This window comes from Schistosoma haematobium, chromosome 4 (assembly GCF_000699445.3).
Source record: "Schistosoma haematobium chromosome 4, whole genome shotgun sequence".
Classification (NCBI taxonomy): domain Eukaryota; kingdom Metazoa; phylum Platyhelminthes; class Trematoda; order Strigeidida; family Schistosomatidae; genus Schistosoma; species Schistosoma haematobium.
Window position 1 is genome coordinate 27,683,579 of NC_067199.1, and position 23,959 is coordinate 27,707,537.

General features: G+C 30.0%; 1 protein-coding gene across 2 annotated transcripts in view; it reads right to left on the bottom strand.

Annotated features, from left to right (window-relative positions):
- The window catches only part of HVCN1_1 (Voltage-gated hydrogen channel 1), a 79,462-nt gene extending 61,135 nt beyond the window's left edge, over positions 1–18,327 (bottom strand). For both annotated transcript variants that reach the window (XM_035729871.2, XM_051216120.1), the window contains exons 1-2: positions 18,058–18,327; positions 6,692–6,817 (exon numbers count right to left, since the gene is read on the bottom strand). In XM_035729871.2, coding sequence (XP_035585356.2) covers positions 6,692–6,817; positions 18,058–18,152 — 221 coding nt within the window. In that variant the 5' untranslated portion in view covers positions 18,153–18,327. The remainder of the gene's footprint in view (positions 1–6,691; positions 6,818–18,057) is intronic.
- Positions 18,328–23,959: the final 5,632 nt, after the last annotated feature.

Genomic DNA, 23,959 nt, shown 5'->3' on the forward strand with positions numbered 1-23,959 from the left:
TAAATCTCGGATTCCAAATTAAGATATTTTAGGTACAAGAAATATTCACCTTAGAATATTTAGTAATTTATATGTAAATTAGTTAGCAACGAAAAATTAATACGTTCTTTTTTCATTTCAACAAAAATCTAAAATTCAGTTTACTATATATATTATTATAATAAAATGATAAACAGCGATACTATCAATGTATGGTCGTTGAAGAAAATATGACCTATTCATAAAAGAACTAATATAATTCAATTTAGTATTATTTTCAGTATGGGATTGTATAGATTATTAAGTTTTTGATTGAGATCATGAACTGATTGATATTGGATCACCACTGAAAATTAAGCACTGGACAGACCTGGGTTTGCATCCCGCGAGCAGGATCGTGAATGCTCACTGCTGAGGAGTCCAACAATAAAACGAAACTACCGTTCAGTACTTCCAGGTTTTTATTAGTGGTCTAACATCAATCGGCGACCTTTAAGCGACGCTAAACTGACCTTGAGTGCATCCAAAAGATAACTATGACCAAATGAGTGTTATAAATTAGTGTAAGGAATTTGAATTATGATTTACAGTTGATGGTTAAGTTTAAGAATTAGATTTAGGGTTTTCATCACAAACTAACATCATTTGTAATGCCAAGAATCTATTTAGCCAAGTGGATAAGTGAATTTCACGTCGAAATCCAAGACCTGTTATCTTATACCTGGTTGATTCCTTCATAAATTCTTTAGATGGAATTAAAAAAACAGCTTACCATATTAAAACATTTAAAAAAAAAATCATTATCACTTAAGAATGACATTTAGTTTATCTACTAAATCTTTTCGACTAAGAAAACATTTTTTGTTATTGCTTTATGGGATTGATTGATTATGTGTCTCAATCATGAGAAATTCATGAAAACCTAAAGAGATTACAGTCAGATAAGTCGAACTTTATTCAGTTTCATAAAATATGTATATCTATCTATCTATCTGTATAATGATATCTCAATTATACGTAGATGGTTTTAAAGAACTCTTCCTATAAAAACTTCATCATTATAACATTTGGATCTCCAATGTGCTTTGTATAATTCTGTCAATTTATTATTAATTATAATACTATAAAAAGAATATTTTGGTATATTTGGTTTGAGTTTAATCTAATATTTATGGTTGATCTTAGTAAATTTATGAAATTTGAACTGGTAGTAAAGAGTAATTAAAACAAATAGAATTGTTGAAAATATGTTAAATTTTATTGACCAGGTTGAAATAATGATATAAATATGAGATGAATTTCAAAAAAGTCTGTGTATTTTACTTTTCATTATACAATAATAGTAATGAACACTATATGATCACGACTACTTTTCATTAGTAAAGATATTATGAATATGAACAGTATTCGAGGAAGAAAACGTTTTTTCGACGATATCATTCTTTAAAGTTATATATTCGTATTTATATTCACTTTACACACGAAGGTCTGTTATGAAATAAGAAGTTATCAATATAGGTTTATGGAGATTGTTGACTTTTTATTAAGATCAATGCGGTATCACTAGTGAAAACAAGGAAATATTGGACGGCAGTTTGGTCCTAGTATAGAACTCTTCCACAGTGAGCATCCTTTATCCCCACACGGTCGCAAACGCTAGACCTCTAAACCAACCAAAGATGTTACTGTCCAGCTTCAACTAATCGACGACATTACGTGACCATCTATTGTCTTCGGTGGATAACTGCCTCAAACCCGACACGGTTGAAATCCACTGTGCTTGGATTTATAAATGTGCGCTCAGCTTTGAACTTCGAATGATTGTGCTCGTAGAAGCTGAGGAACACATGAGACTTTTAACATCATATATATATTTCTTAGATATACTTTCTATTCAACTATTATAAAACTGTTTACCATTATATTTTTCCACTGACAGCTTTAACATATCATGTGCTCTTTAGATGATACTTATTCAGTTAACTATGATTAAGGACAAACAAATTTTTGAAAATACAACTTACCTCATCCCAGTATTTATTAAGTCGATGAATATATCGACAGCTGTTATTGTTGTCAGTACATGAGAAACAAAAGCCTAAGGTCTGCTTGTAAAGAAGCTTTATTATTGAATGCAACCAGTTTAATATGTTACTTTCCTGAATTTATTTACATTAGAGCTTTTGACATTTTTTGTATATTCTAGATGGATTTGATGTATAACATTATAAGCCCTATCATGAATTGAAGATGAAGGTAATGAAATCGCACTGAATCATGTGACCAATTAATATTATAGAACCATAGCGATAACTTGGTAGCACAAATGATTCTCACTGAATGCACACAGCCAAAAAGAGACCGATTAATTTCAGTCCTGAACATCAGTAGATATACTCAGACAACCAATAAATAAATTGAAGTTCACCCTGTTGTACAAGTCAGTGGCAATCTGGACTCAGCGGTTGGGTCGATAAAGCAATGATGCTTCAAATAAACAATATTATGTTCGACTCTCGAAGTGAGAGTTAACTTCGGAATACAAGTAAATCTAGCGCAAATGTCCTGGATTTCACTGCTTGCTATCATTAATCTCTGTCTAAATCTTTCAAAAATAGTTTTTCAAGTCAGTTTTGTTCATGCACCATATAATTTCGCAGCTCTGATTGTCATTAGGAATGTTGCTGTAGTTAAATAATTCCGGAATTAATATAGATTTGTACATTCACTGGTTGATTCTCTGGCAATAATAAATCCAATACTTATAAATATTTCCGTTTTTTGCATTTTCAAAATATATTAGAGAAAATAAACAGAATACACAAGCAGTTCTTGTTATTTTGTGACCACACATGATAAAGCATAGAAAAACGTATTCATCGTGCTAACGAAAATATTTTTTGATTGAGATCATGAACCGATTGATGTTAGACCACCATTGAAAACCTGGGAGCGATGGACGACCGTTTCGCCCTTTGTGAGACTCCTCAGCAGTGCATATCTCCTGCTCGAGGGATTCGAACACAGGGCCTTCAATCCCGTGCGCGAACACCCAACCCACTGAACCACTGAGCCTTTTTTCCACCTACTAGTGACTAGCTTCGTGAGAAAATTCTCGGAGTCTTGGTGAGAAGCCGTGATTAGTAGACTAGTCCGTGTCGGGTAGAAACAGGTGTCTACCCCAGTACAATGGAAGATGGATTGGTTGAGGTTAGACATTAACACCATTGTTTGCCGGCTCAGTGGTCCAGTAGGTTAAGCGTTCAAGCGCAAGACTGAAGGCCCAGGGTTTGAATTTTGTGAGCGGAATCGTGGATGCGCACTGCTGAGGAGTCCCACAATAGGACGAAACGGTCGTCCAGTGCTTCCAGGTTTCCAAAGGTGTTCTAACACCAATCCGTTCATGATTCCAATCAAAAACTTAACAATCTCCACAACCCCTAAACTGAATATATTTTGTTAAAACAAATAATTTTCAAACTTTACCTTTATCAATAAATTTTATAGGGATTTTAGTTTTGAGTACAATTCGATTAACGTGAATCAGTTTTGATATCATTTTTCTTAAATTAGCAAAACTACATAGTAAGCAAAGATGGATGACGATTAGCAGATGAATCCAGGAAGATTCGAACAAACAATATAAAAACGAATTAAAAGTAATTAATCTCCACATTATTAACAAATGTTTGTATAAAAAAAATAAATTTGAACACTTATATACCCTAAGGCAGACTTGAATAAATTATTTTGCTTTTTAGCTTGAGGTAGATTTTGTTATGTCTTCATGTTAAAGTAACCTTCTACTGCTTATCTATCTGTAGACAAGTTTGAAATTCACTTTACTTTATAGTGATCACTTAAATAAACGTCTCACATCTGACTATTCCCACATTTTTTACATTATTATTAAATCAGTCTATTTAGCTATTAAAAGGAGACTGCAAAGTGTATTAATTTTATTTTCGCTTGACGATTTTCTTGTATTTCAGTACTATAATTTGAACAGAAATATTGATAAAATCTGAAATGATTAACCTTAACTACGTTTGAAGTATTTATATTAGTTAACTGTTTATTTACCTAGATTACAATTTCTTAATTAGTGTTTTATTAGTGTATGTAAACAACGAGTCACAAATATAAAGTTCATTTTAAAGATATGTAAATAATGCGTTAAATGAGATTGCAGAGAATAATAATGAGAATTATATAATAAAAGTTCAGTTATCACAAAGAATCGAAAACGGACTATTTGTGTGTGAATTGAAGTCATTTGAGGTACTATTAGAATCAGTTGGTGAGAGAAATCCATCCTATTCTAATATAAGGGTCCTCAGAAGCGTTTACTTATGATCCCGTTAGATATCAAACGCAAGACTTTCGGTTTTCACAAAGAACAAAGAAAAATCTACTTTACACAATCTAATATTTGATTGTTTTTCAGCCCGTTTTAAATGTATTTTATCGTTGTTTTATTACAGTAGTAAGTTTACTGTAGAATAGAACCAAAACAGTATATCAGCTAAGAACGATTCTTGACGAATATCACCCACAGATTAACATAATTGCGATGAAACCCCTTTTAAAAATGATTATTATTGTGATTAAATGCCTTATGATGGCTTGATTAGGTAAGTCAACCTTTAATACAAAGATCAAGTTTTTATAGAAAAATTAATGTGTTCAATAGTAGAGCTGTCAACTGAATCGCATGTACTTTTGGAAAATCAGTCAGCACAATGCCTGGAAGTATGTTAAAAAAAGTGAACTGTTCTTTATGGCTGACATAATCTGAATTATATGCAGAAGTAATTTGATAGATACAAATCGATATAGCCCAAAGTTTTGTCATTAACAGATCTCCGAAAAGAGGAATCACTTTGCATATTCATCTTTGCTTCACAAGAATAGATAATATATTTGTTGCTGATATAAGCAGCAATATTTATATAATATATACTATTTCACTAAGAATCGAGGTCCCTTATAAAAAAATGCCATATAGATTTTTCATCCACTAATCTATTGAAAAGTTGCCACGTCCATGACTGCTGAGGATGATGATTTGAAAACTAAACAGCAATTATTTTCAATAAAAGCATTGAAGTTTTATTTAGATTTTTGTATTCTACATTAGAATTATAGTCCGATGATAGCTATTTTTAGATAATCAAACAAGCTGAGTGTAAGTTATACACTCCAGGATAACTGAAATATTAATATCAGTTACTGGAACCTAAAACAATGTCACAAAACACCATGAACCATTCCCATCATTTATGCTCCATATTTGATTATTCTATGTATATCATTTTGAAGCCCTATGATGCTAACTGCCTAAAATATAAATTTGTTTACTTTTACGAAAGTGAAATTAATACATATTAAAACAGTTATTATTTCATGATAACTTTGTAAGACAACGAAAAGTTATATAGCCCTTTATTTGATGGTAGAATAGAAATAAAACAGATAATATAGCTAAAGAGAATTTAGCAACCTGTCGTATATGTGTAAAATTTGATCTAAACGAGAAATAACACCAACTATTATTACTCATCTTATATAAAATCCATTAGGATAATGCACTTGCATTACAAACAATATCAGGTTCGAATCTCACTATTCGGTTCAGAAGTTAGTAATAAGATGCAGTCCTTCTAAACATCTGACATGGTTACTGAACTAACCATACAAAACCTCTCCCGGTTTCCCCAAACAAGGAAACTAATTGTTCAAAGAATATGTTACGTTCTTATTAATAACCCACACTTATAATATTCCATTGAAGTATACAACTCAGTTTAAAATAACCAGTTCATCTGACTCTGGTTTTAGTTTACTCCTATTCATACACGTGAAATGAACCCGAACTATTCATCTAGTTTCACTGTTTCAATACGAGCAGCATCCTAAAAATAACCACGATGTGTCCTAGCTAAATAACCTTATTTCAAAATCCTTATGGTAATTATTTCAGAGCGAGATAAAAGTAAAAACGGATCTATAATTTCTGATAATGACGAATTTCACTATGTACCACATGTATATATTTAGGTAAATATATCAGAACAACCATAAGAATTCGTTGAATTTAAAGTCAGATGACATGTTTTTTGTTATCTTTTACAATATCGGACCTACTTTACTGTCTCTTTTTACTTTATGAGGAATAACTTCTTTAAACGTTTGCGCGTGAACGCTTTTGATAATGAAATATCAGTTAAACAAATGGGTTTTTTGACATTAAGGCAGACAATTGAGATTAAACTTGATCAATATTTATCTTCCAAATCCTTAAATGAATGAGACAAAACACTTTTCATTTTATTCAAACGGTACGAATAATGCTTACAATCAACTTGCATGAATATGTCAGTGGCTTATATCCTCAATAGGTTTTATCTCTGAAAGTAGATAATGCTCACTTAAACCTACTTAATAAAAACAGATGGATATATTTATCACTTTAAATACTTATTCACGATTACTTTGAAAAGTATATAAGTACTACAGTATCAGTACCAGCTCAACAGATCATTAATATAAATAAGGAATAAAACTTCCGTTGAGAGAAACAAAATCGTTTAAAGTAGAATGTTGTGTTTAAAATGCTCATCTTCACCATTTAAAATAATAATGAAAACAAAACTAAACAATGAAAACCAGCATTAATATACATCTACACACAAACAAATAAACAACTTACGTTTTTGGCCTTTTATTTTTCGTATGCCGTAATATTTCATATTCCACTAGAGACAAATCAATATTGTCTTTAACCAGCTGTTTTAGAAATTTTCTACTCCGTGCCCATCCATAATTATATTCAAATCTGATTAAAAAAACACACATTAAAATTAAGCGAAATGTTAAAATACTATACAGAATTTATCGGATAAAAAACCGATAGAATACCTTGCATATTGTTGATTGTTTACAATGAACAAATGTATATTTTTCAAGAAACTTCAATGGTTACAACATTTATTTGGTTGCTTGGTAACATTAATAATGAATGTTTATGCATATATACTTTAATTTTATAATGAATTTATTTTATCTACATTCGTATTAGTAAACAGTGTTTTAAAGTATAATAATTGTCTAATGATTTGACAATAAATAATATCGCCTACAAAATTAAAAACATGGTATCAGTGGTAATTGTTAATTAGAGTGATATATTAACCACAGTTCTTAGTGAAGTTGGTTATATATTTCTAATGTTTGTTTGTTTTTTCAGCAAAATCTCACTTTGTAATGCATCTAAAATTCAACAAGGAATACTCTACCAGCACGTTTTCTTATAAAACATCATAAGTTGATGATTTAAAATGTATAGTGTAGAATAGTATAGAATTAGCTTGTGATTTGTGTGCTTTCTTCCTTCGTTACTCATTTAGTACTAACATCATAAATGAAAAGGGATGGGTTTCATTAACAATAACGTTCATATCGTATTTATTAAATTGACGTAATTTAGTTTTTTGAAGAAATTGCGATATTAAGTTATTATTAATTTACAGTGTCTATATGATTCAAAGATAATGTTTACAGGGAAACTAAAACGCTAATGCATTCACCAAAACTGTCTTGAATAAGAAGCCTTGAAATGTAACCTCGTTTCAAGTCCAAGTACGTCAACGACTAAATAAACAATCGAAAATGCTAGTGAATAAGCTTAAATTAAAGAAATAAACATTTCGAGAGTAATCGATTTGCGAAATGTCTTCGAAATATCTCCATAAACACATTATGCTTGTTTTGATATATAAGTCGAATGATAAAGTTGGATTTAATTTATTCAACTTTTGACACATGTACGATGAAATAGTTTAATTAAAACTCTAACCTTCAATAATGTTGATTACATATATCAGAACTTTCATCTAAATTTAAGTCACAGTATTTGGGCGGCCGAGTTGATGTGAGAAATTTATGAGGAAGAATGTACTTGTATAATTTTGATAATTTTGATGTTTGATTATAATTTCTTGAAAAAGCTTGGACCAGATTGTCAAGTGAAACGTTGAATTTACTTCAAATTCATTCCACTTTAATTTTAATCATCATTTGTGTTGATACTGTTGTTAGTACTTTATTGAATTTTGTAGCCAGTTTGTTTAGTGCATTATCGAATGATAATTTAATAAAAGTACATAAATTTTAATCAATTTTTCTCCTTTTAATTATGGAAACTTTGGTACTAAAAATTTTTTTATAGACCATTCATTGACTAACTTTCTAGTAGATATAGAAATTTAAAATATTTTTAAATTTTTATGTTGCCATGTAAGCAATTTCAATCAAGTGATACATTTCAGAAGTTTAGGTAAAAACTGACATTTTCTGATACAGTTTCCTTAATAAAATATTCTATGATACATTTCCAAAAGATAAAGATTTCATCAATAAAAAGATTGTTACTAACAAACATCTAGTTTGCTATACAAGTAAGAAATTAAACAAATTACTATCTCTTTATTTCCATGTTCAAGTTATTTAAAACAAAACACTAAATACCGTGTCGTAAGTAATAGTAATGATATTTTAAGATATCTGAAATATGTGAACGTTTTCTAGTGTCTGATTTATTTTTTTCAATATTGACACTTCTAAGTATAGGTTGCATAACTAAATAGGGGATAAAACAGAAATGATTTGTTACAAATAGACATAAATAGAAAATGATGTTAATATCATATTAAGCTCATAAAAGACATCGTTTGACAGCAGATAACTTTGTCCTGATATTTGTTTGTTTGAAAATTAATTCTTTGCAATGGTGTACCCTAATACTAGTTTTGTACGTATGCATTTCGAGCAATCATTAATTATTAATTGGTTATAGAAAAACATTTCAAGAAGGGTGTTCAATTGCTAATCTTTGCAAAGATGCTTTATTAAATCTTTTAAACAATAACAGGTTTTGTTACTAAATAATTAATCAAATTCCTGTAAAAATCCGTTATACACTCATTTATTTACAGCATAACATCTAATTAACAAACTAACTGCCGCATTTGTTAACTGTAATACAATACTTTTTTCTGTTTGCTATGATTTTTAAGAATTTAAACTGTTTATTACGTTGCAAGATCCCAACAGATATTTCCCAATCAGAATTTTTACTTTTTATTTGGCATGGTGAAGTCATATTTTCTTTTTAGTATTTATCTCATAAAGTTCTATTATAGCATTGTCTAGTGATGAAAAGTAACTGTAAGCCATTGATGGCACGTTGATTTTTCATTATCAAGACAAACAAAAGCCTTGAGCGATAGTTTTTTTTTCATTATTTCTTCGTGAAACCAATATATAGGAATGCACTGTCATTTCAACTGAGAATTCACAGAACTTTAATCATATACATAACATGAAAATTTTACTTTAACTCATATAAACTTCATCGACTCTTAAGTTCAGCACAATATGATACAAATATTATTTGAAATGATTATTTAGAACAAGGCAAATCATAGTTTTTGTAATCGATAATTTATAAGTTACGATGTATTGTCAATTGTACGTTGGAGATAATTAAGTTTCCTGAACTCTTTAAAATTTTAGTAAATGAAACCTACTATTTAATTTTCCTTTCTATCTGATCTGTTCATTTTTATTTCCTTGTTCAATATGATCATTTATGAAAATCTCTTCAAAAATTATACATATACATATACACATTATTAATTAAACTGAATTCTTATCAGAATGGGTTTTATAGAGATTTTTTTAGAAATTTCATTGGTTGAAATCATGAGTCAATTGAAGCTAGAGCACCATGGAAGACCTGGAAGCACTGGACGGCCGTTTCGTCCTAGTGTGGGACTCTAACCAACTAGACCACTGAGCCGGCTGGCATCCAACGGTGTTAATGTCTTACTTCAACCAATCCATGAAGTTGCGCCACCGCACACCATTGTCTTTAGTGAGTTCCTATCTCACAGCAGACCTGGTTGAACTCCATTGGTAACGACTTCTCTCTAGAACTTCGGGAGAATCTCCTGAAGTCAGTCACTAGTCGGTTAGGCGCCTGGCGCGAGACTGATAGGTCCTGGGTTAGAATCACGCTGGGTGCGGGATCGTGGATGCGCACTGCTGAGGAGTCACATAGTAGGACGAAACGGCCGTCTAGTGCTTCCAGGTTTTCCATGTTGGTCTAGCTTCATTGACTCATGAATTCAACCACTGAATTGAATTCATTAAACTATTCAACATTTAAGGGTTCCATTATCTCGAAATTCAGCTGAAAATAATTGATCTATATCGCATATTTGATATTCAATTCAAGTTTGTGAAATTATTTTCTTTAGTATCATTATTTATAAAAGTTCAAAATATAAATTTATATATATATATATATATATATATAGTTATTGAATACCTTCAATGTTTACTTCAATTGGAATATTGTACTTTATCCCTAATATACACAAAAAGTATTTTGAAAGTTTTTATTTTTTTAGTTAAACAAAACTCTTTGAAGTAGTGAAAATGATAGAAAATTCATTATTTCATGTCATATAAAATAATATACATTAACTAAAAGAAAAAGGAATAAACATTAAAATATGTAAACAAGAGAAAGCCAACTAAACACACATAGATTATACGCATACTTAACTAACATTTATTACATGTTAGAAAAATATATTTAAAAAAAGAAGTATTTTAGTGTCCAAGTGTTGTTTTTCTTAACATACATGTGATATCTAATATATTCAAGGTAGGATTTATTTAAAGTTCAACTTTTCAATTTGTGAATCAGGATATTCCAAGAACTTTTTTAAGAGATATGAGTTATTTGAAATAAAATTATTGTTATTATTTAATAATTGAATTCTTGGAAAACCTAGAAACACTGGACGGTTGTTCCGTTCTAGTATGGGAGTCCTCGACAGTAAGCATCTGCGATCCCCACCTCGCCAGATTCGAACTCAGGATCTATCAGTCTCGTACGCGAACCTTTAACCTCTATACCAGTGAGCTAGCCAGTATCCAATGTCTAACTTCAACTAATCTATGAAATTGCACCACCGTCCACTATTGTTTATAGTGAGTTACTAACTCACAACAGACAAAGGTTGAACTCTACTGGTCACTGGTTATTATATTAATTTCATTTGAAACTACAAGATCCTTAAATAAATAATGCTTTTAGTAAAGTAACTTGGTATATTAGATGACAAATTCATTTACGAATTTCCGTTTCCAAATTAGTTTGTTTTCTGATATTGATTTCATGGTACCTCTATAAAAAAGGCATCTGGAGAATATCATCAAGACATTGAATATCGTTAATCTACTTAATGTTTTTTGATATAGTTATTATAAGTCGTAATGTAAAATCAAAAGTTTAGACGTTAAACAATAGAACGATATTCAGCTTTACTATGGATATGTCTTTGCAAGTATGTAAGATCAGATGTGTATAAAAGCACATTGCTTATTTAAAGACTAAAGTAACCAGTCATAACTCATTGGTATACTTGTGGTATTCGCTACTTATGTCAACAGATATAAGTAGTATGTAACACTAGACAGAAGTGAAATACCTGACAGCAAAAGATGGAGAAGATCGAATTGAAAAGAGCAGAAATGTAAACGGTGGGTAATTCTAGCAACAACAGGAATGGAGAAACGACTAAGTTTGTAAGAGATAATTGGTGAAACATATATGAATAAAGTATTTAATGTAGAGTTTTCGTATTTTACGAAGATGATCTTTAATTTTGTATCAACTAATAAATTAGTCCACAACTGAGTCATCGTTCACTACATATTCAAGTAAAAGTTGATGAACTGACTGTTAAAAGTATTGATAAAAAAACCCCAAATCGTGAATTCAGTTCAATAAACTATAAATAGTTAATATCACTTAAACAGAAATAAAAAATTTCAGTTTCATGAAATAGTAACTGTAAAGTAGTCGGTAGATACTACACTTACAATTAGACAAATGTTTGCAATATAAAACAATAAATTTTCTAAGACTTGAACGTAAATGGGAGACAACATATTAATTCTGTCGCCAGGGTCATATGATTGAAGACAAGATATATACCTATGGGTGTATTAATGGGAACACAGTTTGGTGTTTTAAAAAATCACGTGATCGGTAGTAAACGCATGACAATTATACTTATTTGCTGTAGGTTAACCTACAAACGATTTTTGTAGAATATTATGATACAAAACTATTATACATTTTCATTACCTTCACTTCACTGATTTACATTCTTATTTCGGTATACAAATGTCGATCAAGGGCATTTGAAGGCAAGATGGATTGAATGAAAACCTAATAATTTCTACCAATATAAATTACATTAAAATACTCTCTAGACGGATGCTAACAATGGTGTTACATCGCTTAATCACCGTTAAGTTAAGCTTTAGGCTTTTAAATTCTGATTAAATTTAATAAGAAAACCAGAATTACATTGCTATATAATTTATAAAAAAATCATATAGAAATAAGATTAAAAAAGATGGGAAAAATAATGAAGCAAAAGAAAAAATTAACACAGTGGTGATCCTACATCTCAAACGATCTTCAGAAGTGATCAGGAGGATCCTAAATCACCACAATATAAGAGTATTCTTTAGAACAAAGAATATTCCAAAGACTTAGTGCCAAAGGAAGAACAATGAAATTGTCCACATGAGATTAAACATAGTGAATAGAATGCTTTATATGTAAATGAGACAAGCTAAGTATGAGGGTGAGGGAACCCAAACTCTGCTTAAAACACACTCTTTGATCCTTAAAAGACCTAAAAACACCAGAAAGCTAGTCAGCAACAGCATTGGACTCAATAGAGTCTAACCATAAAATCGATTTCGATGGCAGAATTATCCCTCGAAAAGGTTTTAGTTTATATAAAGAGTGAGTAATAGCTGAACCACTACATATATTGGCGAATTCAAGTTATATTAATTAAAGAGATGTAATACAGGTATCTATTCTACGGCAACTAATAATTACTAAGTAAATGTGAACCCCTTATTACATTTTATACCATTTAACCGATTGCTTATTATATGAACAACAGTAATTTCTTTCACCTATCCTAATCAGCTGTTTTGAATGAATATATGATGAACATTAATCTCGGTTAGTACAATAAATTTAACATTTGTTTATTTACTTGTCTTCATTTTATTCAGACTGTGAAATATTTGGTTCATATAATCTATACAAATATCTGATTTAATCAAAAAACCACTTATAATTCTATATATATTCAACGAAATTTTCCCCATGTCACGGCCACTTACATTTACATATGCTTACAATCTCAAATGGAATTTCTTATAGACTAACAGTCCATTGCTATGAATGAACCTCGTTGATCTTGTAAGACATTACCAATCATTTACTAACAATGAGCAATAACCATTAAGTGACAGTAACGTACATCAAGTTATACCCTGATACTTTTCTATAGTCCTCATTACAAAATGTTTTAAGTTCATTACTATTGTATATTGTTAGAATAATCACACAAGAAAACGTCCAAGCTTATATGTAATATGACATTATTCTATAAATCAATATCTATATGAAACCCATGGTTGGAATTCTGCTTAATGAAAAGTGTATTCGACAACTTTGTTTACAGATTTATCTTTTACTTAACAAATTATTTTAATGTAAGAATTTTATAAACATTGTTTTCCTCATAAATCTGATTATATCAGAAGCTAAAACCTATGGTAAATAGTGAGAAATTGTTTTCTTTCAGAAATTTTATTTTGTCTTTTATGTAAACTAAAACAATTTAGTTATCAAAGACATATATTACTATAAATGAAAGTCGATAAATATCCATAATACGAATGCAATGATGCATAGTGCTTGCTTAATTATTTCGACTTGTTATAAGCTATCCAACTGTAAAACATATGAATATATCTAAGCCAATCTGATAATACATTTTTGAATATTTTACAATTCTAATGTTATAGTTTTGATGAAAATTAGTTAGGTAAATTTATTATATCCATCGATTAAATCATTTTAGTCATAGGACAGTACAATAATAAAATAATACTTTTGTGAATATCAAATATTTCATAAGGTTTAATATGTTTCATGAGAACTACTATAACCATCATCAAGAAGATAAAAGTATTTATAAACAGTTGTCTATGCAAGATACTCAATATCTGTTGGCCGGACACTATCAGCAACAACCTACTTTAGGAGAGGACAAACCAGCTTCCAGCTGAAGAGGAAATTTGGGAAAGACGTTGGAATCGGATAGGACATACGTTACGAAAATCACCAAACTACAACATCAGACAAACCCTAACTTGGAATACTGAAGGGGGGTGGAAAAAAGAAAGGCCGAAGTATACAGTATGTCGGAAATCGGAAGAAGATATGAAAAGGATGAATGGCAACAGGAAGGGACTGGAAAGTATTTCTCAGGAAAGGGTTGGATGGAGAGTACTGGTGGGTGGCCTATGCTTCTCCACGAGGGGTAACAGACGTAAATTACTGTAATGTCTTTTATAAAGAATTATTTTTAGTCACTTATATGCACAGAGGTTGAGCATTTTTACCGATGCCCAACAATAAAATTTCGGATTTATTTCTAGATATGTTGATATACGTATTTGCATAGAAATGATAGTGATATGGCAAGTAATAGCTTAATCATGTAAATACTTAATCGTGTAAATATGTATTCCTAATGTAAGTTGATGAATTATTATTGTTAAATACAACTCAGTTCACTTTAAGCAAATCTGATCGTACATAAATCACATGAACCGTGATTTATTATTAAATCATTTCAAATAAGCATTTAACACCAGTTTTGGAGCCTTTTCTCTTGGGTTCAAGTCACTTTGTGGATTTAGCCTAAGAGCAGCCTAGAAGCAGCTATAAAATCGAATTCAGCATTCATCTGAAAGATACCAAATACACATTAAAATCATAATCTCTGGGTTTTGGTTGGTAACTAAATAACTTATTTGATCAAAAAATATTTTTTTATAATTTATTATTTTGTCCAAACTTTTCATATATTACTTGTAAAGATTATAACGCTGAATATACTTCTCTGAAAACATGAGAATAATTAAATTCAATAAAATAATTTCAAGTTGTTTCATACCAAAAAACCTTTATACTACTATAAATAAGAAGTACTAGTAAGTCCTGAAGCTAGAATGAAATAAACTTTATAATTTTAATACAAATGATTGTTCAACTCATGTCATTTCGTGATACAAATCTCTTTTATATAAAAATATTTCTAATTGATTTTTTACAAAAAAAACAACAAAAAAACTGGAACTCTAAAACCCTTTTTCTCCTAACAACTAACATGTATTTTTTAATAATTAATAAATATTTCTCATCTTATTTATCATTAAGATAGAAACCATTTGTTTCATATTACATTATACATTCATTTGAAAATTGAGTCAACAAAAGAAAACAATCTTAGAATTTTCTATTTTCTGTTATAATATTTATTCAAAGTTAAATGTTTCTTTGATGAAATTATGATTGTCAGTTTGTATTTAGATTAACAAAAACAACATACATTAAAATATCTAAAAACTAGTCTATTATTCATAAAAAGATTTCAATGGTTGTGTTCTTTTTCTTTTTCCATGTTTCCAAAGATTTGTAGTGAAATTTAAAATGTCTTACTTTAGAATTTGTGTTTAAGTCCTATGATCCGATTGTTTTCATTTGATCCAAAATGGAAAAGAAAATGATTTAATTTAATATTCACAAAAGTATTAGGTACATTTTTGTAATTTTGTAATTTGACAAGTAATTTACACAACTTTGAAAATTCGAAAACACTGGACAACCGCGTGCAGAATCATGGATGTGCACTGTTGAGACAAAATGGCCATCCAGTTCTTTCCAGGTTTTCAATGATGGTCTAGTTTAGATCAATTCGTGAATTCATCTGTTAAAAATATTACAATCTCCACAAATCTTCTTACTGATAATAACACATATTAGTAGTAATCCAGAGTATTCTTATTTATATTTCAATGAAGCTTGATTTTAACAGATGTAATGAAAATAACAAATTATTTTATCATGCAGAAGTAGAAACTTAATGAGGCTTCATTAAAACATATACTTAATAATAAATGTAAAAAATACGGGGAATCAAAAGTAAAGCTCAGATATATACTTTTATAAAAATGGATATTTTGAAAACAATCAACATGGTTTTTGAATATTTCAAAAGCCTTAGACTGTGGTTAAACAGTTAAATGGTTAAATTATAAACTAGCTTTTAAGAAATGTAAAAAATAAAAACTTTTAAACCATCTATGCTTATCAGAATTAACAATTTTACATGTATATTATCAGAATGGGGGGTTGCGAAGATTGCATTAATTTATTAGTTGAATTCATGAGTTGGTTGAAGTTAGACATCAACACCGTTGAATGCCAGTTTGCTCAGTGGTCTAGAGGTTATTCATTCGCGTGCCAGACCGAAGGTCCTAGATTCGAGTGTCGCATACAGAATCGTGGATGCTCACTGCTGAGGAGTCCTATACTGGAACGAAACGGCCGCCCAGTGCTTTCAGGTTCCCAAAGATGGTCTGGTTTAGACCAACTCATGGATTCGACTACTAGATTTTACACTTTTGATTTCTAATCAGCTTACAGTTTCAGTAGTTAATTAACACTATGATCGATTCAAAAGCTGAATGATTCTTAATCTGATTACTAATAAAGAAAACGTTTTTGTAAAGTTAAACATAATAGTCTTCCATGTAATCACTCACATTGATATTTGATTGAATTATAAGGAAACAGTGGTTATACCGTACAAGATTCATTCCACTAACCAAAATATAAAATTTATAATTCTGAAAATAGAGTACTTTTCCTATGATAAGCTAACATTCATAATAAGTAGGTTACAGCAGTAAAAATTTCTAAAAAAGGGAAGATAAAATATGGGGAATTGAAATGCATGTTCTTAATAAATGTCAAAATGTTTCCAATTATCACCTACAATTTATTTAACCACTCAATATAAACTGTATGCTGTGTGCTGCCACGCTTTTCTTTCAATAAAACTGTAAAGCAGTTTGTGGTTACATTAAAACTTATGCAATTTGCGATAGATAATGATAAAGCTATGGTATGGTTTCCTTCAAGAAGTAATATCATCCTATAAAGTATGGGAAAAGTTATTTTGTCTTACTACTTGAATCTACAAAAGGGCATAGCCATAACATTGTAACCAATTTCAGGAAAATGAATCAGGTGTTTTAAGAAACTAAATAACCAATATCTCGAATATTAAACACCATATTAGGGGGAAAATTAGACGTAAGAGATGTTATAGTAATCTAGAGAAGTTTAATAATGATATAATACATCAGTAATTCATGAAATGAACTTTACAATTCACAATAGTTTTAGCTGTAAAAATTAACGATCATAAAATTACCAAAGAGAAAGCTCATCCTATATTATGACAAAGAAATTTTTGTCGAAATATAACCACTTAAAGCTGATGCATTCCCAATTTCCTTTTATAATTATCAAAAGTTGTATAATGTTGTATATATGTTTGAATGGTTTTTTTGACATATTTTACAAAACATTCAATTTATCTATAAGGTGAATGCAAAACTTTGCTTAGCAGACAAGATAAATCGGATTATAACCTAATTTGTAACTAAGTCATACGACTGGCCTTGAACTACACAATTTACAAAGACTGATTAGTTTACCTTGAAAGCATGGGTCCAATCTTTAAATATGAGATGTAAACATATGTGAAAACATTTTTGATGCATTTCATATGGAAGTCATTTATGAGCAATTCCTAAAGTGATTATAACTCAGATTTATAAAGGATCATATGAAATTCATTACATCTGGGAAGTTAAGAACTATGTATTTTTTTCACCCTGTCAACTGTAAAATGACTTCTGATATGTGAACAAACTATCATAAGGTTTGCAATAGAAATGATTCTGGAGTAAACCAGTCCCCTTGAAAATCGTTGGTCAAAGTACATATGTTAGACTTCCAATATAAAAAATTAACAGTGTTCTTACCTATCATAATCCTCAGCTTCCGAAGGATTGTTTGAATCTACAGTTTTATCTGATATATGTGATTGTATACCACATTCTGACAGAACAGATTTCATTTTATCTGTTAAACCAAGTATTTATACAAATATTTACATAGATTGGTCCATATTCATAAATATATTCCCATTATACATTCAATCATTAAATATTTGCTCCATCGTACATCATCAGACTGTATATATTGTTTTAAGCAACATTACTATTATATTGTAAAGTTATGTTCTATGAAAGACTGGATATATATTTTGTTAAAATTTATCCAATATGAAATCCATAATATAATCATTTAAATAAGATTTGCATAAGTAGTAACTTCATGAAAAATGAGAAATATTACAAACAAACAAACAAACAGAGTATGTATATTGTATTGATAATTTTAACATGAATAACATTTCTTCATGTTTAATTCACTTAATAATTTCCTTTAATTTTTCTTTTCCGTCCATAATCTATAAATTGTTTTCCTGACTTCAAAATATACGTATATTCATCTTATACCTGTCTACCATATAGTGTGTGTGTTTATTTCCCTCCCCCCCTCCACAAAAAATAGAAAAAAAAATTTTTTTTATTTCTTCCGTTGTTATCCATGTACTTATACATAGTCTTTGTCTAGTATGTATTTATGTATATACATATGAAAAAAAAGGACAATTTTTAAATTTTTCTCCATAATTCTTTTACTATACTATTGTTTCAATGTAAACAGATAAGTGAAATCATCTTAATATTAAACATGTAATCAATATATAGGAAATTAATTAATGCATACAACTTATGTTATAAAACTGATTGAACTTAATTTTCCATTTAAGATTAAACTAAATTTATGAACATAATCTATGTGACTAGATTTTTCCCTAACAGGATAGAAACTATCAAATTTTTTTTCTAAAATCTCTTACTAATGATTAATGGTTGGATAAAATAAAAGATTTTTATTGGATATTAGTAAAGTATGTCATTGGTTTTTTTTCTTTTCATCTGTCAACTGGTGATTTTTATTGACAATTATGGATTGATTGAAGTTAGACATTAACACCGTTAGATACCGGTCAGTTAAGTGGTCTTGAAATTAAGCGCTTGTGCGCAAGACTGATGGGTCTTGGGTTCGACCTTTGCGAAACGAGGTTATGGATGCGTACTGCTGAGGAGTCCCATACTAGTAAGAAACGACTGTCAAGTGCTTCCAGGTTTTCCATGTTGGTCTAGCTTTAAGTGATTCGTGAATTCAACTATAAAGTTACGTAAATGTTTTTTTAAACATTTATATTCCCAATAGTTAATGATTCTTTACCATTGAGATTCTTTTTCACAATATGGATATAGTTTAAGGTTCTGGATTTATTTAATGTTGTGGAACAATCATTAGTCGATATACAGAACAATGACTTACGTTATTATTTTCTATTTTAGGTTAACTTAAATTAGTCTACCATTAAAAAGTAGTTTGATTCGCCTTAAAATAAGACTCCCAACTTGTATACGCCAACTACACCAAAAATTAAAACGATGACCTACAGATCTAGAGGTAAGCGCTTAACCTTCAGATCATTATATCAACACAGTTGTGTACACTTTCAACTTTAAATGTATTCTTCTAATCAACAAAATTGTTTACAATCGTTTTATTTATCTGAATTTTTTAGAAAACATCTCAGAAAAGTTTTACTTGCATACGAGTACATTCACTTATACACCGTATAAATTCCATTGTTATTAACTACAGAAATTATCAAATTTAATAATCATTACTTGAATGCAAAAATCACAAAGATTTAATGTAAAAATGTCCATTGAAAACTACACCGACTGAATATGGAAATTAATTGAATGAAAACCTAGTTCAAAATCAATCCCCTCCTGAATGGCATGGTATGGCCGAGAGTGCGGAGAGTCAGCTCTCCCTGTCGAAATGCTGTCACATGGCCACGAGCACACAGACACTGAGAGGGAATTGAGAGGACAATAAGCAAACCGGGTTGATGGATACGGAGGGTCCACCTAGGGCAGTTGGAAAACCCTCATTCCAAACCAATGCTGCACATAGGCTCCACGATCCTGAAGAAGCAAATGACATATGAACCAATTGTTAGTCACCGGCTATCATGGGAATACATCACCTGACGTTGCTCCACTGCCTTGTGGATCAGACATTTAGGTGTGTGTGTGAGTGTGCCCCCCCTAAGAAAACCACCTGCTTCGTTCTGGGGAGTTGGGCAGTATTACAACTCACATACATGTCAAGTGATTTGTGTGGCGCCTATGTAATCGTTGCCTCTTAGTGCCAATATTTATGTGTTCAAATAAATAAATAAAACTTGTATAAAATCAATAGGAAATCTTATACTTAGTTTCTTATAATGAATTGTACTTAACGATTTACATACATAACAATTTACTTGAATAGAATTCAGCAGTTAACTACAGTAATATCTAATCTGTCTATATAAATAAATGATAGTATTTTCATTGAATATTTTACTGTCAAAATGCACTTAAGTAATATACTAAAAAAGAAGAAAAATATGTAATATTGAACATTGACTTAATCAAGTTTATTACATATTGATGAACATTTAAGTTATAAATACGACTTAAACTACGCAGTGTAAATATTTTTAAGTATAAATGTTAAATTAATTAAAATGTTTCTTTTTTCAAATTCCAAGAAAATACATTCATTTTGGAATATTGTACAATGAATAGTAATAATTTCCAAATATCTTTATTGTATGTAATTTTTGTATAATGTACTAAACTTAGTTATTAAATATTTCATGTAAGGTGATAGCAGATTTTTTTAAAAATCATTGCATAATAACGACTGGTGGATGTGTTGCTTCATTTCGTAGATTAGTTGAAGTTAGACATTAATATCGTTGGATACCGATCGCCTCAATGGTCTAGTGGTTAAGCATTCGTGCGCGAGACTAATAGGTCCTGGGTTCGAATCTCAGGAGAAGGGATCGTGGGTACGCACTGCTGAGGAGTCCTGTACTAGGATGAAACAGCCATCCAGTGCTTCCAGGTTTTCCATGGAATTATAAAAATTATCTTCCACCATATTCTATGAAATAAGTACTCTTAAAAATACATATATATATATCAGTAGGATCTTGTGAAGAATATTTACTTCAATTAAAAGTTAAGCCGATGTTCAAAGAAATGAGTTTATTTACTATCATTCACTTAAACATATATATATATATATATATATATATATATATATATATATACTACTCTGTAACATTTTATCGTTATTAAGAAAACACTATGGTACTCGATTATTCGTTATATTTTTCAAATAAGGAAAATATATAAATATCACAATTTTCAAGTGAAAGTTTATGAAGTTCATCGGTATGAATTATATAACAGTTCATACAAAAATTAAAATAACTAAGGAAATAATAAGTAGTATATCATAGACAATATTGGTTAGTAATAAAAAGTTAACAAAATATATGTTGGCTTTATAAAGTGATATGTGGGCAAGAATGACAATGATTGGTTATCTGCTTAGTCAGATATGTAGATAGTCTGGCAGGTATCAGATGAGTTATATATTCCCTATCATTATTATTATCATTTATTATTGATTGTTCATTGTTGTTGGATCGGGTCGGGTTTTGGTGTGGAAATATATTTACGGTGTTATCAAGCTAATCACGTGTTCTTGATCTGAGTTGTGTTGAAGTTCTGTAGAACAGACACTGTGAGGGAATTTTGTGTAGATATTCGTCCAAGGTAAATTAACGTCCCATACGTGTAAACGTGTAAACCCAACAGTTATAACATTAGACGAAGTAAAGTCGAGCGTTATAACAAAAGATAAAAAGAAAAAAACAAACAGCCGAATAAATATCAGATGAATTCATAACTGGGAAAATTTTATAGCTAATTTTTTTAGAATTGATTTCAATATTAATTTTAAGGCTTTCAGAAGCTAAAAATTTTGTATCCATTTTTTTCCTATAAACATTCGAAAATTTTTTCTCTTTTTTTATTTCTCTATGGTGGCCTGCTTGAATATCTGGGCTACCTGTTCCTCCGATCTAGATATTTCATCAAGTTATCTGTTTTGTTGTTTGTTTTAGCACATCGTTGTGTCTATTGTGCACACAATCTATTCAGGCGCGTTTATGAAAAGTTTACAACCTTTCGCTATACGGGATACAAAAAGGTACAATCAGCGACATCATGGTGGCCGGCAATATGCATTGAAACGAATGAACATTAATCAAACGTGGATTACCGAACTCCTAACATCTAACTGATCATCATTCAAAATTTATCGTCACAATCGATCAAGGTATAAGAAAAGGAAACTTGTTGAAATACTGTATGCTGAGAATTCTATGTTGTATCGAAAATAAAATGTTGAATAAAGCTTCTAATAATAAAAAAATAAAAAAATGGTACTTAAAACATCGATTATATTCAATTTGGTGACAGTATTTGTATATAAATAGAATATTAAACATTATGAATAAATATCTTCATATTTTGACAGTGAACTTATTTTCTTTGATTTTCCATTTAACAACCATTTATTAACTATTCAAGCTATAATATATAAATAAGTTGGGATGTTATTTTTTAAATTTTTGCATTAGATACTTAACTTTAAAATAGACAAAATTACTTAAATAATGAAAATAAGGTTATAATGTTAAGGACAGAAATGTTGTTCTTCAAATAAACAAAAAGGTGGGAGTTTATTTTTTATGAACCGATGAAAATGATCTTACAGAAAGATTTTTTTAAGCAAAATAAGTTAGTATTTTCTGAAATATTCAATAACCCATAATAATTCCAGATATGAATATTCGAGTTAATATTACTCTGCAGTTGTCATTCAGGACTTCAATACTAATGTGTAAATACAAGGCAAATTTTTTTTGATATTATGATTGTTACAAGTACTCATTAAGTTCTGTGGCTAACAAAGAAATACAGGACATGCATTTTATCATATCCGAGACTACGTTATTTTACTCGTCTGTTATGCGATTCGATTCAAACTATTAAAAATGTGTTTCAGGGAACACTGGGTATGCAGTGAATAGTTTTAAGCTCCAAACACTAAAAAATTAGACAACTTCCGAAATGAAACCTCCTCCAACCACCTTGGTAAGTATCAAGCAATATAGATCGATATCTTGCCTTATCGCTAAGACGTTGAATTGCCGACAGATCTGTGTATATGAAAGGCTAAGAATAAAATTAGCACTAAGATCAAAGGTATATATATATATATAATTACTATTATTGGCTTTATTCAATATCGTTTTTTGGTACAATATAAAATTCTCGTCACAAAGTGTTTCAACAGGTTTCCTTTTCTTAGTTAGTGGTAGATCCTCACGATAAATATTGAGTGATCGTCAGTTTCATGTTAGTGGTACAGGAATCAACATCTGAATAAGAATCTTTCTTTCTAAAACATATTGCCAGCCGGCAGGATGTATCTCGTTGTACTTTTTTCGAATTAGTACAATGAAAGGTCGTAAACATTTCAAAGACGCGCTTGAATAGGTTATGCAATTAATTAACATAGTGATCTATTAAAAGAAATAAGAAACCAGGCAGCTTGTTGAAACATCTAGATGGCAGGAACAAGAAGCCTATATATATATATATATATATAATTCAGAACTATTTACAAAATAACGAAAGATGAAAATGTTTGTCTTCTTCGCTTTCTTATATTAATCGAAATATAAATTTAATGGTTGAGTTAATGAGTCAATTAAAGTTAGACCACCACGGGAAATCTGGATGCACTGGGTGGCCGTTTCGTACTAGTATGAGACCCTTCAGAGGTGCGCATCCATGATATCACCTGCCGGATTCG